The sequence below is a fragment of the Euprymna scolopes genome, chromosome 17 (assembly GCF_053919585.1).
Source record: "Euprymna scolopes isolate OS-2025 chromosome 17, ASM5391958v1, whole genome shotgun sequence".
NCBI lineage: Eukaryota > Metazoa > Mollusca > Cephalopoda > Sepiida > Sepiolidae > Euprymna > Euprymna scolopes.
Genome location: NC_136498.1, coordinates 73,558,115 through 73,577,167, shown reverse-complemented (window position 1 = coordinate 73,577,167; position 19,053 = coordinate 73,558,115). Strand labels below are relative to the sequence as shown.

At 32.0% G+C, this 19,053-nt stretch overlaps 1 protein-coding gene across 1 annotated transcript in view; it reads left to right on the top strand.

The window, feature by feature from the left end:
- The first annotated feature begins 2,578 nt into the window (after positions 1-2,578).
- LOC145296792 (dynein axonemal heavy chain 1-like) overlaps positions 2,579-19,053 on the top strand; it is a 350,721-nt gene continuing 334,246 nt past the window's right edge. Inside the window, exons 1-2 of the mRNA XM_080142859.1 lie at positions 2,579-2,707; positions 9,966-10,150. Coding sequence (XP_079998985.1) covers positions 9,974-10,150 — 177 coding nt within the window. The 5' untranslated portion in view covers positions 2,579-2,707; positions 9,966-9,973. The remainder of the gene's footprint in view (positions 2,708-9,965; positions 10,151-19,053) is intronic.

Sequence of the window (19,053 nt, the reverse complement as noted above, 5' to 3'; positions counted from 1 at the left end):
CATCTTCAACAACAACTATGAAAATGAGGATAACAGTCCTCAAATAAATAATTAAATAAACAGAAAAATAATTTTAAAAGAAAAGGTCATGATGAGATATCTTTTCTTTTTGACGGACGCTTCTGATTTGTTGCCGTTGTTAAATAAATCGGCCTTCTGCATATAACATGATTATCATGCCTCAGGATTATCCAGTCTGCATGAATTCCTCCTCATTAGTCGCAGGTATTCATTGACCTGCATAATTGCAGGTGCTTACCTCTTACACTGAGAGCAGCAAGGCCCAACGGTAGCACGCAAAGTTGTGGAAGGTTTCGCCCAAAACACAGGAATAGCACGGAAACGTTAGCACTTTCACGCTATTAGATAACCAGGAGATGACGAATCTTGATGTAGACTCCTCCTAGATTTTCACTAGAGCCCTTTTAGTTGAGTAATTTTCATACTACTATCTTACCAAAGCCCTTACCACAGTGAGGAAAGACTGGAATTTAGGAAAGTGCTTCTGTTACTTTTGGAAGGTCCCTTACAAGGGTTCCAATTTGGGCAAGGTATTTTGGGGATGAGCCGGTTTCAGAGAAATATTTTCAGTGAAAATTGTTTTTAAGTTTATGATTAAATGTGATAAATCAAGAGAAATGTTATATGACAAACACGAGCAGAATAATCAGTTCAGAAGGAATACATTCACAAAAGAGACATTTTATATATATTTATAATGGAAATTTACATCAATAGGAAAAAAAAATGTTTAGAACCCTTGTAAAACAAGTGCTAATCTTTAGCTGAGATATCGAGGAAGTCAGGGTCGATAACTTATGGGTCATGAATTACACAGACCTGAAAGTCGTTGTTTTCAAAAGTTTTGTTTTCATAGTAAAAAGAAAGTTCAGTAAGAAAAGTTTCAATGAATAAGTTTATACATTGGTTTTTGATGATCATACTATAACGAGAAAGAGTTAATGAATTGTGTGATTGATTTTTTTTTTTTTTTTTTTTTTTCTTCCTTTGAAGATTGTAATGCTGGCTATGGGGCAGCCAAACCAGCTGCCAACATTGCCCCGCTTTTTTATTGAAACCAACCGAGAGCTCTTTTTAGTATCCTCGCTGTTCCCTTAAGTGCAATTGTCTGAATCTCTTTTGCACTTGGTTCACCAGGAATATTAGTTAGGTAGGACTTCAGGTTCTTCTTCATAAGTCCTGTGGCACCTATGATAACTGGTATGATTGATATCCCCTTTAGATTCCAGTTTCTTTTCATATCATACATGAGACCTTGGTATTTCCTGCGTGCGTATGCTTATGAGTGTATACATGAGTTGACGTAGCAGCAGTCGCAAAGCACGAACACCGAGATATAGCCGTGGCTCAAGGCCCAACAGAGGAGGGGAAGGAGGCGATGTACATCTCAGATCTGTTGTGAATTTTGGCTCAACTGGTGTATCGAAGAAAAATCTGGCCTGTAAGGTCAACGCGCCAATTTCCAATAAATTTAGAAAATCCTCTGATTGGTCCAAAATATAGTTATTTGTTTTTCTATTAATTCATGCGCAGACATATATGCGCAGAAACAATTTTAAGCATTTTTATTTTGGATGCAGAAAGATAGAAAACTAATAAATAAATAATCTGAAAAAATATTGCAAAGTCAGCAAATATTTAGGGCAGACGTAAAATAAACATTGTCATATATATATATATATATATATATATATATATATATATATATATATATATATATATATATATATATATATATATATATATGAATTAAAATTTAAAAATAGTCTGCGCATATATATTATCGATGATCACATATTTATTGAAACAAAGTTCTACATCAAGTAAACTCCAGAAATCAGAAAAAAATGGTTCCGATTATTCCTCTTCCCCTCATAATGTTTGTCAGGAAGCGGGTGATCATTCTATGTTAAATTTATATAGCAATGTGATTACCTACTTAAATTATCAATTCAATTTTTTTTCAATCGCTATTATGCAGAATCCCCCCCCCCCATGTAATCGACAAAAAAGTAGAATATCAGTTTCATTTTTCGCTGAAAAGACTGCGTTAAAGATTCGAAATTTATCAAGAAACAATAAGATGAACGCCGACGATTAAAACTATAGTCTCAAATTTTAAAAAACGTAAATTCAAATTTGAGATACTGCGAACGGAGCCAAATAAGATGGTTGCCAAAGGGACATAATTCTGTCAATTTTATTGCAGAGTATTCCTGCTGATTGCGAAATTATTAAAAAAAAAAGAAAAAAATAGAAAGAAAGAAACGAAAAGTGTAGGGATGAGTAGGGAGATAGATAGATAGATAGATAGATAGATAGATAGATAGATAGATAGATAGATAGATAGATAGATAGATAGATAAATTGAAAAATAACAATAGAGGGAAAGAGAGAGGGGGGAAGATAATCATTATGACATCACAGAAGTGTTTAATAAATATTTGGGAATTCAAAATAAAACTATGAAAATAAAAAATAAAATTCTTAAGTTTAAAACAAAACAAAATTCTCCAAAATAAAAATTTTGTGATGTCATAATTTCGAAGTGCATGGTAATTTTGTCCGAATTTGAACGAATGCCTGATCTCCGTTACCATGACAACCTACAGCATGTGTTTGTATAACAGTTAACAACTGAAATCACGTTCATATTTTGAAAACGAATAAATGAAGAGAAAAAAAGGTATATTAGCTTTAATTTTTTTAACCGAACTTATCTGATTAAAATTGAGCAAAGTATCACATTTTTTTCTAATTAACATCAGTTTTTTTTTTTTTTACTAAAAATAACTCAAACATTTTACAGATTTTTTGTGGCGTAAATTATGGTTGTTTTAATTTTTAAAATATATCAATAGAATTGCGTGACTACTTACTTCTCATGTGTTTCTCGTCTTTACGTGACATGCATTATTATTTCATATTTACTATTAATCAATAATTGGTATTTTTTTAAGCCATAACCCAACGTCGTATAAACACCTCAACCTCCCCATGCTAAGAACGGCTTTTGAGGTTGGGGTGTTTATTTCGAAAGCCGTGCTTAACATGGAGAGGTTGGCAGTGTTTATACTACGGCTGGGTTAGGTCGTAAAAAAAAAAAATCAGTAATTTATTATTAAAATAAAATAATACAGTTTCAATAATACAATAACGTAAAGTACCAAAAATAACCTTTTTAAAATCGTACTAGAAAGGGTGCTCGTCGCCAATCACAATTAAGAATTTATCTCGGTGCTTGTTAAATTAAGATATAGTCGACAGATCGATTTTTTAAAATATGTTGTTTTAAGCAAAAACAACAGCACTTACTTAAATGTCATGTCGAAAATAGTAATAGATTAAAAAATTACGAAAATTCAACGAATAGAAAATTATTTATAGTTAAAAGTATTTTTTCGGAAAATTGAGGGAAATGGCATTTTCCCTAGATGTGAACACCTTGAAGATTGCGAATAGAAGGAACATACTTATCTCCATTTTCGACATTGTAATAGCTTGCATTTTGTTTTAGCAGATAGCGATAGGCTTTTTTTTTTTTTTTTACTAACAACACAATAGCAGTTGTTCTACTCGATGAATTTTCGTAATTTTTTGATATATTACTATTTTCGCCATGGAAATCAAGTAAGTACTGTTGTTTTTGCTTAAAACTACATATTAAAAAAAATCGATCTGTCGACTCTATCTTAACAAGTACATTTATTTCATTTGAAATGAAAGAAAAATCCTCTGCTATGGTAATCATGAAGAAAGAGAGAGCCTGTTTCCTCCGTTTAACTATAGGTGGCGTTACTGTCTGTCCACCCAGTTATGGAAGCACAAAATGTATATAAAGGCACCCTTGAAATAAAAATAAATGTTTTTGTTATATTTTAATATTAAACATGTTTTTTTTTTTGTGTGTGTGTGTGTGTGTGTGTGTGTGTGTGTGTGTTTTAAACATATTTAAGTTTTATTTTTTCAAACATATTTACGTTTTTTTTGTGTGTGTGGGCTCTTTGATCAGGCGCATATATATATATATATATATATATATATATATATATATATATATATATATATATATATACTCGCGGAAAAGGTAAAATAAGTGCAGTAAAATTAAGAAAAAAAAAGGGGGGATCCATAAAAAAAGATTAAAAAAAAACGTTGATTTATTATTATTATTATTATTATTATTATTATTATTATTATTATTATTATTATTATTATTATAAGAGCGTAAAAAATACCCATAAATATGTTTAAAAGAAAAATATAGCAAAAACATTTAGTTTATGCTTGCAAAAAAAAACAAAAAAAAAACGTAAAAACAAACAAACGTAAATGTTTGAAAATAAACAAGCAACAAAACGTAAATGTTTGGAAAAATAAAACTTAAATATGTTTGCAAAAACAAAAAAAAAAAAACGTAAATATGTTTGAAAAAAAAAATAAAACTTAAATATGTTTGCAAAAAAAACATGTTTAACATTAAAATATAACAATATTTTTTATTTCAATGGTGCCATTATATACATTTTGTGCTTCCGTAACTGGGTAGACAGAAATTCGCCTCAGGATGTGCATTGGCTGCAAAAACGCACCCAATACTATTTAGCCTGTGACCTAAAGCGGACTACTCATAGCAAAGAATACATGTAGATTATGCAGGCCCACTGATGGAAACTATTATTTAATAGACAGTTTTTCAAAATGTCCTGAGGAATTTCAATGTAAAAGTCCAATGACAGATTTTACAATCAGTGCTCTTCACAAATTGTATGCTAGGTTTGGTGTGGTTGATTGTTCAGACAATGGCACACAATTCACTTCAGCAGATTTTAAAAGCTTCTGCAAGGATTTCCAGATTAACCACATCACAATGCCAACCTATCATCCTCGATTGAACGGTCAGGCAGAGAGGTTTGTAGACACGCTGAACAGCGCCCTGAAGAAGGCTAAAGGAACGCCCTCAGAAAAGGCACTCCAGCAGTTTTTACAAAAAAGCGCTCCATCGAAGATGCCACTGGCAGAGTTAATGTTCGCGAGGAAAATTAGGTCGGTCTTCAAGAAACTTTTGCCAAAACAGGTGAAACTGCCAAATACTATAGTTCCTAAAAAGAGGTATTTACCTGGTGCAAAAGTATTTTTCCACAAACACAAAAATAATAGTACGATGTGGGAACTAGGAAAGGTCCAGAAAAGGATTGGGCAGATGGTTTACATTATCGAAGATCCAAGATTTATTCACAAGAAGCATTTGAACCAAATTCGGAAATGTATCACAGATGACGAAAGACAACCTCCTGCTGAGCAAGAAGAGGTAATGGACCAGATATATGGCACGTTCGACCTGGTAACAGCACAAGCCGCCGGACAATGCCGGTTCTCCAGGAAAAGGAAAATGACGGGCCCAATACAGATCAATTCCAGAAAAAAGAGCTATACGATCATTCCAGAAGAAATTAAAAGCTGAGAAAGGGAGGTGTTGTGGGATAGAAATCACCCCTATTTGAGAACTAAGTGGAATCAACCAGTCCTACCACTGGTTTCAGAGACTAGATGGAGACATTCATACCATATTTAACTGCATGCTACGAACATGTTCCCCTCATACCACTTTAGTGGCTCCTGTATTCTTTATGATAAATACATATTATATTTATACACTTTACACTACTTGTGATTTCTTTCATTTGTGACCCCTAGCATGGGTCTACAACAATTTTGTAATAGCATACTTGGACGATTTTATCATAATAATAAGACCAGAGAACAACATCAAGAACATGTCCACAAAATATTCTCTCGGATACAGGATTTTGAATTTAAAATAAAAGAATGGAAAGTGTGATTTCTTCATAAAAGAAATAAAATATTTGGGACACATCATAGACAAAACCAGTAGAAGACCGAACCCGGAAAGGGCCACAAGTGTAAAGGATATGCCAGCTCTAAAAAATATTACTGAATTACAATGTCTTTTTGGATTTGCAAACTATTACCAGATATTCATTCTTACGGAGAGGAGTGTGTTATGGGGACTTACCCATTCACTTGTATATTATGCTCGCCATTGTATAAACCACAAGGCTAATATTCTCATGGGAAAATATTGCAACCTAACACAAGACTAGAGACTGTCTAACTTAATCAAAAATACCAATAACTTTTCTTTGTTCACTTTCTTGTACAATATATTCTTTCTATCTAACTCTGTTATTTTTGTTTTTCTTAAAAATCATACAAACTAAAAAAAACCCTGACGTTACATTTATTCCTCACAGACCAGTCCTCTCCTGCCGTCTTTCCTTTTCATGTAGAATCTGTCAATATCATCCTTTTGGTGTAGTGCATTGGTCATGAATTTCCTGATTTTCTGATCGAGCTGTCTCAGTTCTTCTTTTGTCCACCCTATAAACGGTCCAGAGTATCTTACTAGTGATACTGCCCATGTATTTATACCTTTCAATAGGTTTCTGCTATATTATTTCGTTTCCGGGAGTTTTCTTATTCTCCTGAGGTATTTCCAATTCTGTTGTTTTGATGGTGTCCGCTTCCAGAATTCCCAAGTATTTATAGTCGTCTTGTTCCCCTAGTGCCCTCATCTCCATTTGGTTTGGTAGTTCCATGCCTTCTGCCATTTCCAGTTTTCCCTTTTTTATAACTAGTAGTGAGCACTTTTCCATTCCAAATTCCATTTTGATATCCTGGCTAAAGATCCTGGTAGTGTTAATTAGTGTCTCTAGCTCATTTTCTGTCCTTGCAAAAAGTTTCAAATCGTCCATGTACATCAAGTGGTTCATTTTTTCCTCTGTATCAGAGAAACTCTGTGGAACTCTGTTCCGTCTGCCTGCTTCCCTCCGGACTACAACTTGGATGTCTTCAAGTCCAATGTTAACAAATTCCTAATGAACCGCCCCCTTAAGTAAACACTTCAGCAAATCTCCTCACTAAATTAATGTACTTGCAATAACCCTTATCCCTGAGTGGCTTCCGGGCCTTGATAAGTGGTGATCACTGTGTAAAAAAAAAAAAAAAAAAAAGAAACTATATCCGGCTTAACATATTCTCAGTATATTGTTCAGGAGCATCATGGTTATAATGAACAGTAATGGTGATAGTTAGTCTCCTTGGAAGATGTTTCTTTGTATGTTAATTTCTGTTATGTGTTGTCCGCCAGCTGTCAATTCCAATTGCACCCCAAACTTGCATTTTCTATTATGCTGATAATTCTGCTTGGTATTTATACATTTTTAAGCATTCTATTATTCATGCTTGGGGGATGCTGTTATACGCTTTTTTGTAGTCGATCCATGCCATGCTGATTTCATTCACTGTTCCTTCTTCGATTTGTTGTAACTCTTCTTTCATGTTTTTCAGCCATTTGGCATTTCTATTGTGGTTTCATCATTCTTCCCATATCTTACTCCAGTAGAGTTTTGTTTCCATCGAGTTTGGTTGTTCGGTTTTTGTTTTTCTTCCATTCACATTTTGGTAGGATTGGTTCTCCATGTTTTCAAATGTGTGGTTTTGCTTGCATTGCTCAGGTTTGTATTTATAATGTCTTAATTTCGCTTCTTTCGCTGCTATTTTTTGGTTCAGTTCTTCATGTTTCTTGTTTAGTCTCTCCCTGCTAGTCACATTTCCAATTTTCCATCATATCCACATTGCTTTCTTCGTGTTTATCGTTTTGGCTTCTTTTTTCTGCTTGTTAACTTGGGTTTCTAGCCTCATTTCCCATCCAGGTTTTATCTGTGCATCTTTCCCTAGCTCTTTTTCTGATTTGAACTTCATACTTACCATCTTTTATATGTATATTAAATTGTTCAGGTGTGTGATTGTATCTTTTTTTTTTCATGAACTGTATTATTTTTTCTATTTCACTTGCTTCATCCTCTGTTATCTCTGTTTCATTGTGCTCAATTTCCACATTTGTAGAGTCCAGTCTTCACAGGTTCTCTGTCTGTGGTGTTTCCACTTGTGGGGCTTGTGCGATTTCTACATGTGTGGTTCCAGTGGGGGCTGCTTCATGCTCAGTTTCCTCATTTATTTTTTGCTGTATTTCTGTTAGTTCCAGTTTTGAGAGCCAGCCTTCCTTGAGTATCAGTCTTGCTTGGTCTTCAATTCTTTATTCTGTCATATGGTAGTTACTGGACAAGTCCCATAGCTCTTTCATTCATTTCTGATAACCTCCTTATCTATATTTAGGATGACTTCTATAATAGCATTCCATTACGAGTCTATTCTCTTTCATTGTCCATTTCCTCCTTTGGAATTTTCTTTTGTGATGGTTATCTTGGCTGTGCTGTGTTTGGTCCGTTTCATTTTGGTCCCTGAAAATAGAGGTTATACTTACTTGTTCAGCGTCTGTGTTTTATGCATTTCTGAAATTAGAAAGTGGGCCAACATTCACAGGATGACGACCAGGTCCCCCATGCTGGCTACCGAGGGAACACCTGCTGATCATGACACCCAGATCTTTCTTCTGGGTTCCATAATTTGTGATATTTGTAGTTTACATTTTTCATGTTGTGGTGTTTGTGGCAAAACCAGACCCAGAATTGTTTTACCTGTGGCTCTGACGCAGGGATGGTGTATACCTCTCATGTATATGGAAGATATCATACACTATTACACATACATAAAGAACATAAATGGACACAGACAGAACAGCCAAATAAATAAATAAATAAATAGAATAAAAATTTTGAAGGCATTATTAATATCTGCTTCGTATAAGTTGAAATCTTCTCTCTGTAGGAAGGAATTTGTAGATAGGTCTCCCTTACACAGGCGTGCACAGTAATGGGTAGTGAAGATCATGGTTGGCTATGGTCTTTATAATTTTTTTTTTTTTGTTTATTTAGTTATTTTTTCTTGTTTTTCCCTACATAAGAATAGTATAAAGAAACAATTTCAGTAACTAAATGGTAGAAAGACCGTATGTCTAAATTATAGTGATTTGTAAATAAATAAAATAAGAATCAATATAGGTAGTTAATAAGTTATGCTCTTATACATAGATAGAATATTGGATCTTATGGGTAACACCAAAGAGAAAAAAAAATTATCTGCCTGCTGAAATTACTTCTTACTTATTCTGATCACTCCGGTCAAACAACAACAACAACAACAAAAAAAATTCAATCACTGACTAGTGTATAAAGTCTACTTTTTCATAGTGGTCACTGCTCAATATATATGATATATATATATGATATATATATATATATATGATATATATGATATATATATATATATATATATATATATATATATATATATATATATATATATATATATGTATAGAGCAGTGTCTTGGATGGACAAGTAAACATTTGGGGAGGGGGCTTCCCCACACATGTTATCATTTGGGTTAAGACATTTTACTTCTTATTAAAGAGTCTCATTTACATTCAGATATATGACAGAGAGCCATTCTGGTTAAGCTTCTAGGGGGAGATAATATGTGGACTTATTTTTTCCTTTTTTTTTTAATTTGTTGGGGAATTTTAAATAAAGATGTTATTTAGGTTATTATTATTATTATTATTATTATTATTATTATTATTATTTGGATTATTTGGATTCTTCGGACTACTGTTCCTATCTTGAGTGTTATTTTGACAATGTTTCAGCCAATGTAACCATCGACATATTGTCAAACTTGGGAATCTTTCTGTTAAATTAGGAACTTGCACAGAATTTCAAAGAAGGCCCATCATTTAATCCACTAGGGGTAGCATACTCTCATTCCATCAGCCATGATCAGGTAGAAGTCTTGTTTGACAGCTGAAAAAAGGTCAGCGGTGAAATCAGCCAAAACGTTTGTGAAAATAACACTGAAGATGAGAACAGTAGCTCAAATAATGCAAACGAAACAAATTATTAAATCATCCTCATCTCAAAAATCCAGAAATATAAAACCGAAAAATCTTTCTAATTTCTTTCAGAATAAATCATGAGTTCGAAAAGTCGTCACAGACACACTTTTAAGATTCTTCCCCGCAGGAATGATTTAGCATCACCCGTAAAACAAGAAAATGTTGTTAAAACTGAACAGCATTCATATCCCGTCATTAAACAGAGAGGATATTATTCCGATATTGTCGATGTGGGTGAAACGCATAAAGTGCAGGTTGGTTGAACAGATTTTCGTTTTATGTTAAATACAAGTTTTTCAATTTTGTTTTTTTAATTTTTTATGAGGTGCCTTAAATAAGTTTCCAGACTTTTTTGAACAGGTATTTAATATTGTCATAGACTCTTGAAACTTCAATATGTCATTGCTATATATCTTATGAGATGACCGACCAATTTTTTATGATTTCAGGTTCAAATGAACAGCTACAGCAGGAATTGGAATACACTCTACTAAAGCTGGTGAATTTCAAAACTGCAATCTGGACGTGAGGACACTTTAGAAGAACAATATGTAATAAAATTCTGTTTTAAACTTGGAAAAAATGCCACAGAAACATATGGAGTATCTTGCATGAATCGAACATCGGTTTTTGAGTAGTCTAAGAGATTCAAGGAAGGCAGGGAGTCTGTGAGATATGGTTAGAGCTTTGTGAAGAGTAAGGAAGTCAGAACACCAGAATTGATTGGCCAAATAAAGAATTTCATGGATAAAGACTCTCGTGTGTCTATAAAGACAATAAGTGCACAATTTAATTTCAGTATGGGAAGTGTGCACACAATTATTTGTGAGGAATTGAAAATGGGGAAGAATGAATGCACCATCCATAACCCCATCCTTGTCACAGGCTCTTTGACCAAAATGGGCATCAAGACAGTTCCTCACCCTCCCTATAGTCCAGACCTTGCTCCCTGTGACTTTTGACTATTCCCTAATCTCAAGGAAAACCTTAGAGGCTGTCATTAAGAGACAATTGAAGAGATGAAAGAGGATGTGGCAAGAGTCATTGACACACTCACACATGAAGACTGCCATGGAGCCTTCCAGAAGTTGTTGGAACAGTACAACAAGTGCATTGAAGCCGGAGGAGATTACTTTGAAAGGACCTAGAGTTTCATGCGTGTACTATCAATAAAAGTTTCATGTGTGTACTATCAATAAAAGTTTCATGTGTGTACCATCAATAAAAGTTTCATGTGTGTACCATCAATAAATGTTTCATGTGTGTACCATCAATAAAAGTTTCATGTGTGTTCTATCAATAAAAGTTTCATGTGTGTACTATCAATAAAAGTTTCATGTGTGTACTATCAATAAAAGTTTCATGTGTGTACTATCAATAAATGTTTCATGTGTGTTCTATCAATAAAAGTTTCATGCGTGTACTATCAATAAAAGTTTCATGTGTGTACCATCAATAAAAGTTTCATGTGTGTACTATCAATAAAAGTTTCATGTGTGTACTATCAATAAAAGTTTCATGTGTGTACTATCAATAAAAGTTTCATGTGTGTACCATCAATAAAAGTTTCATGTGTATTCTATCAATAAAAGTTTCATGCGTGTACTATCAATAAAAGTTTCATGTGTGTACTATCAATAAAAGTTTCATGTGTGTACCATCAATAAAAGTTTCATGTGTGTATTATCAATAGAAGTTTCATGTGTGTACTATTAATAAAAGTTTCATGTGTGTACCATCAATAAAATTGTCATGCGTGTACTATCAATAAAAGTTTCATGTGTGTACCATCAATAAAAGTTTCATGTGTGTACCATCAATAAAAGTTTCATGCATGTACCATCAATAAAAGTTTCATGCGTGTACCATCAATAAAAGGTTCATGCGTGTACTATCAATAAAAGTTTCATGTGTGTACTATCAATAAAAGTTACATGTGTGTACTATCAATAAAAGGTTCATGCGTGTACTATCAATAAAAGTTTCATGTGTGTACTATCAATAAAAGTTACATGTGTGTACTATCAATAAAAATTTCATGTGTGTACTATCAATAAAAGTTTCATGCGTGTACTATCAATAAAAGTTTCATGTGTGTACTATCAATAAAAAGTTTCATGCGTGTACTATCAATAAAAGTTTCATGCGTGTACTATCAATAAAAGTTTCATGTGTGTATTATCAATAAAAGTTTCATGTGTGTACCATCAATAAAAGTTTCATGTGTGTACCATCAATAAAAGTTTCATGTGTGTACCATCAATAAAAGTTTCATGTGTGTTCTATCAATAAAAGTTTCATGTGTGTACTATCAATAAAAGTTTTATGTGTGTACTATCAATAAAAGTTTCATGTGTGTACCATCAATAAAAGTTTCATGTGTGTACTATCAATAAAAGTTTCATGTGTGTACTATCAATAAATGTTTCATGTGTGTACCATCAATAAAAGTGTCATGCGTGTACCATCGATAAAAGTTTCATGTGTGTACCATCAATAAAAGTTTCATGTGTGTACCATCAATAAAAGTTTCATGCGTGTACCATCAATAAAAGTTTCATGCGTGTACCATCAATAAAAGTTTCATGCGTGTACTATCAATAAAAGTTTCATGCGTGTACTCTCAATAAAAGTTTCATGCGTGTATTATCAATAAAAGTTTCATGCGTGTATTATCAATAAAAGTTTTATGTGTGTACTATAAATAAAAGTTTAATGTGTGTTCTATAAATAAAAGTTTCATGCGTGTACCATCAATAAAAGTTTCATGTGTGTACTATCAATAAAAGTTTCATGTGTGTACTATCAATAAAAGTTTCATGCGTGTACTATCTATAAAAGTTTCATGCGTGTACTATCAATAAAATTTTCATGCGTGTACTATCAATAAAAGTTTCATGTGTGTACTATCAATAAAAGTTTCATGTGTGTACTATCAATAAAAGTTTCATGCGTGTACTATCAATAAAAGTTTCATGTGTGTACTATTAATAAAAGTTTCATGTGTGTACTATCAATAAAAGTTTCATGTGTGTACTATCAATAAAAGTTTCATGCGTGTACTATCAATAAAAGTTTCATGTGTGTTCTATCAATAAAAGTTTCATGCGTGTACTATCAATAAAAGTTTCATGTGTGTACCATCAATAAAAGTTTCATGTGTGTACCATGAATAAAAGTTTCATGTGTGTACTATCAATAAAAGTTTCATGTGTGTACTATCAATAAAAGTTTCATGTGTGTACTATCAATAAAAGTTTCATGTGTGTACCATCAATAAAAGTTTCATGTGTGTACTATCAATAAAAGTTTCATGCGTGTACTATCAATAAAAGTTTCATGTGTGTACTATCAATAAAAGTTTCATGTGTGTACTATCAATAAAAGTTTCATGTGTGTATTATCAATAGAAGTTTCATGTGTGTACTATTAATAAAAGTTTCATGTGTGTACCATCAATAAAATTGTCATGCGTGTACTATCAATAAAAGTTTCATGTGTGTACCATCAATAAAAGTTTCATGTGTGTACCATCAATAAAAGTTTCATGCATGTACCATCAATAAAAGTTTCATGCGTGTACCATCAATAAAAGGTTCATGCGTGTACTATCAATAAAAGTTTCATGTGTGTACTATCAATAAAAGTTACATGTGTGTACTATCAATAAAAGGTTCATGCGTGTACTATCAATAAAAGTTTCATGTGTGTACTATCAATAAAAGTTACATGTGTGTACTATCAATAAAAGTTTCATGTGTGTACTATCAATAAAAGTTTCATGCATCTAATATCAATAAAAGTTTCATGTGTGTACTATCAATAAAAAGTTTCATGCGTGTACTATCAATAAAAGTTTCATGCGTGTACTATCAATAAAAGTTTCATGTGTGTATTATCAATAAAAGTTTCATGTGTGTACCATCAATAAAAGTTTCATGTGTGTACCATCAATAAAAGTTTCATGTGTGTACCATCAATAAAAGTTTCATGTGTGTTCTATCAATAAAAGTTTCATGTGTGTACTATCAATAAAAGTTTTATGTGTGTACTATCAATAAAAGTTTCATGTGTGTACCATCAATAAAAGTTTCATGTGTGTACTATCAATAAAAGTTTCATGTGTGTACTATCAATAAATGTTTCATGTGTATACCATCAATAAAAGTGTCATGCGTGTACCATCGATAAAAGTTTCATGTGTGTACCATCAATAAAAGTTTCATGTGTGTACCATCAATAAAAGTTTCATGCGTGTACCATCAATAAAAGTTTCATGCGTGTACCATCAATAAAAGTTTCATGCGTGTACTATCAATAAAAGTTTCATGCGTGTACTCTCAATAAAAGTTTCATGCGTGTATTATCAATAAAAGTTTCATGCGTGTATTATCAATAAAAGTTTTATGTGTGTACTATAAATAAAAGTTTCATGTGTGTTCTATAAATAAAAGTTTCATGCGTCTACCATCAATAAAAGTTTCATGTGTGTACTATCAATAAAAGTTTCATGTGGGTACTATCAATAAAAGTTTCATGCGTGTACTATCAATAAAAGTTTCATGCGTGTACTATCAATAAAAGTTTCATGCGTGTACTATCAATAAAAGTTTCATGTGTGTACTATCAATAAAAGTTTCATGTGTGTACTATCAATAAAAGTTTCATGTGTGTACTATCAATAAAAGTTTCATGCGTGTACTATCAATAAAAGTTTCATGTGTGTACTATTAATAAAAGTTTCATGTGTGTACTATCAATAAAAGTTTCATGTGTGTACTATCAATAAAAGTTTCATGCGTGTACTATCAATAAAAGTTTCATGTGTGTTCTATCAATAAAAGTTTCATGGGTGTACTATCAATAAAAGTTTCATGTGTGTACCATCAATAAAAGTTTCATGTGTGTACCATGAATAAAAGTTTCATGTGTGTACCATCAATAAAAGTTTCATGTGTGTACTATCAATAAAAGTTTCATGTGTGTACTATCAATAAAAGTTTCATGCGTGTACTATCAATAAAAGTTTCATGCGTGTACTATCAATAAACGTTTCATGTGTGTACTATCAATAAAAGTTTCATGTGTGTACTATTAATAAAAGTTTCATGTGTTTACTATCAATAAAAGTTTCATGTGTGTGCTATCAATAAAAGTTTCATGTGTGTACCATCAATAAAAGTTTCATGTGTGTACTATCAATAAAAGTTTCATGCGTGTACTATCAATAAAAGTTTCATGGGTGTACTATCAATAAAAGTTTCATGTGTGTACTATCAATAAAAGTTTCATGCGTGTACCATCAATAAAAGTTTCATGCGTGTACTATCAATAAAAGTTTTATCTGTGTACTATCAATAAAAGTTTCATGTGTGTACTATCAATAAAAGTTTCATGTGTGTACCATCAATAAATGTTTCATGCGAGTACCATCAATAAAAGTTTCATGCGTGTACTATCAATAAAAGTTTCATGTGTGTACTATCAATAAAAGTTTCATGTGTGTACTATCAATAAAAGTTTCATGTGTGTACCATCAATAAATGTTTCATGTGTGTACTATCAATAAAAGTTTCATGTGTGTACTATCAATAAAAGTTTCATGTGTGTAGTATCAATAAAAGTTTCATGCGTGTACCATCAATAAAAGTTTCATGCGTGTACTATCAATAAAAGTTTCATGTGTGTACTATCAATAAAAGTTTCATGTGTGTACTATCAATAAAAGTTTCATGTGTGTACTATCAATAAAAGTTTCATGTGTGTACTATCAATAAAAGTTTCATGTGTGTACCATCAATAAAAGTTTCATGTGTGTACTATCAATAAAAGTTTCATGTGTGTACCATCAATAAAAGTTTCATGCGTGTACTATCAATAAAAGTTTCATGCGTGTACTATCAATAAAAGTTTCATGTGTGTACTATCAATAAAAGTTTAATGCGTGTACTATCAATAAAAGTTTCATCTGTGTACTATCAATAAAAGTTTCATGCGTGTACTATCAATAAAAGTTTTATCTGTGTACTATCAATAAAAGTTTCATGTGTGTACTATCAATAAAAGTTTCATGTGTGTACCATCAATAAAAGTTTCATGTGTGTACTATCAATAAAAGTTTCATGTGTGTACTATCAATAAAAGTTTCATGGGTGTACTCTCAATAAAAGTTTCATGTGTGTACTATCAATAAAAGTTTCATGTGTGTACTATCAATAAAAGTTTCATGTGTGTACTATCAATAAAAGTTTCATGTGTGTACCATCAATAAATGTTTCATGTGTGTACTATCAATAAAAGTTTCATGTGTGTACTATCAATAAAAGTTTCATGCGTGTACCATCAATAAAAGTTTCATGTGTGTACTATCAATAAAAGTTTCATGTGTGTACTATCAATAAAAGTTTCATGCGTGTACCATCAATAAAAGTTTCATGTGTGTACTATCAATAAAAGTTTCATGTGTGTGCTATCAATAAAAGTTTCATGTGTGTACCATCAATAAAAATTTCATGCGTGTACTATCAATAAAAGTTTCATGCGTGTACTATCAATAAAAGTTTCATGTGTGTACTATCAATAAAAGTTTCATGTGTGTGCTATCAATAAAAGTTTCATGTGTGTACCATCAATAAAAATTTCATGTGTGTACTATCAATAAAAGTTTCATGTGTGTACTATCAATAAAAGTTTCATGTGTGTACTATCAATAAAAGTTTCATGTGTGTACTATCAATAAAAGTTTCATGTGTGTACTATCAATAAAAGTTTCATGTGTGTACTATCAATAAAAGTTTCATGCGTGTACCATCAATAAAAGTTTCATGCGTGTACTATCAATAAAAGTTTCATGTGTGTACTATCAATAAAGGTTTCATGTGTGTACTATCAATAAAAGTTTCATGTGTGTACCATCAATAAAAGTTTCATGTGTGTACTATCAATAAAAGTTTCATGTGTGTACTATCAATAAAAGTTTCATGTGTGTACTATCAATAAAAGTTTCATGTGTGTACCATCAATAAAAGTTTCATGTGTGTACTATCAATAAAAGTTTCATGTGTGTACTATCAATAAAAGTTTCATGCGTGTACTATCAATAAAAGTTTCATGCGTGTACTATCAATAAAAGTTTCATGTGTGTGCTATCAATAAAAGTTTCATGTGTGTACTATCAATAAAAGTTTCATGTGTGTACCATCAATAAAAGTTTCATGCGTGTACTATCAATAAAAGTTTCATGCGTGTACTATCAATAAAAGTTTCATGCGTGTACTATCAATAAAAGTTTCATGTGTGTACTATCAATAAAAGTTTCATGTGTGTACCATCAATAAAAGTTTCATGCGTGTACTATCAATAAAAGTTTCATGTGTGTACTATCAATAAAAGTTTCATGTGTGTACTATCAATAAAAGTTTCATGCGTGTACCATCAATAAAAGTTTCATGTGTGTACCATCAATAAAAGTGGCCATACAAAATAAGTCTGAAAACTTATTGAAAGTACCGCATATATTACTAAAACATTGAGAATTTTGTTACCTTGGTTATCACTGTGCACATTTCATCTTAAAATTTGGTTTGGTGGTCGATGGATCTATTTTTTAAAAATATGTCGTTTTAAGCAAAAACAATATTACATACTTAACTGTCATGTCGAAAATAGTGGTATATCCAAAAATTACAAATATTCATTGAGTATCAAGTTATTTAGTTAAAATTAATTTTTATGGAAAATTGAGTAAAGTTGCATTTTTCTGAGATGTTTTAAAGTAGGCGGTGAAGAGTTCACACACAGGGGACTGTAGAGGATAAATATGTGTGTCTTCGAATCCAACATTAAAATAAGATAACATCAGACCGACTTACATATATACAAACAATATATTTATTATGAACAATGGAAAAAAACATAAGGGCATATGTGTGTGTGTGTGTGTGTGTGTGTGTGGGGGTGTGTGTGTGTGTGTGTGTGTGTACATATACGTGTGATCAGGCATAGTTCTGAAATGTTCTTTACTGTTGTTGCAAAATAATTCAGTTGTTCATCGCAGTCCATTGATTTTTATGGTGAAACTAAGTTAGGCTTACCTTGAATATTTGCACATGTGTACAGGTGGAACATTGTTCTTTGCATACGTATATTTTTTTGAGCTATGTGTATCACGTGAGTTCATTGTCGTGTTGATGTGAAAAGAGAGAGAGAAAGAAGAAAGAAGAAATGGAAGAAAAGGTCAAAAAGAAGTGACCTCGATGACTTGTCATGTCACAATGTCAGATAAACAAGGCAACATAGTCTGTGTGTTGCATGTGCATGGCTTCTTTTGTGTCTGTGTGTTTGCGCCACACGTGAACATGACATAGCAGCAGTTGCTATAGGACATAGCTTGGAACACATATTTCAGATTTACATCTTAATGATGTCAAACTTGGAATAGACATTTTTTTTTACTAAAAACACAATAGCAGTTGTTCTACTCAATGAATTTTCGTAATTTTTGGATATATTACTATTTTCGACATGACAATTAAGTACCTAGTATTGCTTTTGCTTAAAACGACATATTTGAAAAAAAAAAATCGATCTGTCAACTCCATCTCAACAAGCATCTTTGGTTTGAAGAAAAAAATAAGATTCTTGTTTAGGATTTAATTTATTAAAAAAAAAACAAAGTAAAGAAAAATCTGTATGATGTAGGTACAAAACAAAAGTATCTTACTTCAAAAATCACTTAAATTGATCAAGTAGTTTTAGTTTTATAAAGAAAATCAGGTTATCTTTACGATTCAAGTTTCCACTTCACTTTCTGTTGCCCTTACCCATGTTAAGAATGGCTTTTCTTAATAGTAACTTATTATTTAGAAAAGCCATTCTTAATATGGGGAGAGTGAGCTTCCTTTACCTATTCTGTACTTTCACTTAATAATTTAATAACCGGTAGGTAATAATGAAAATAAGCAGAGTGGTATAATTAACAAAAAGTGTATGTTATAGAAAAATACACGTTGTTGCAATATTTTTTTATGTATAATGGGGGTAGAGATTTAAAATCCCACTATACCATTATGTGACACAAGGTCAGGAAAATGGGATGTCAAGCAAGCTTCCCTAAAGGAGGAGCACTCTTGCTTAGCAAACATTGCCTGAGCATTCC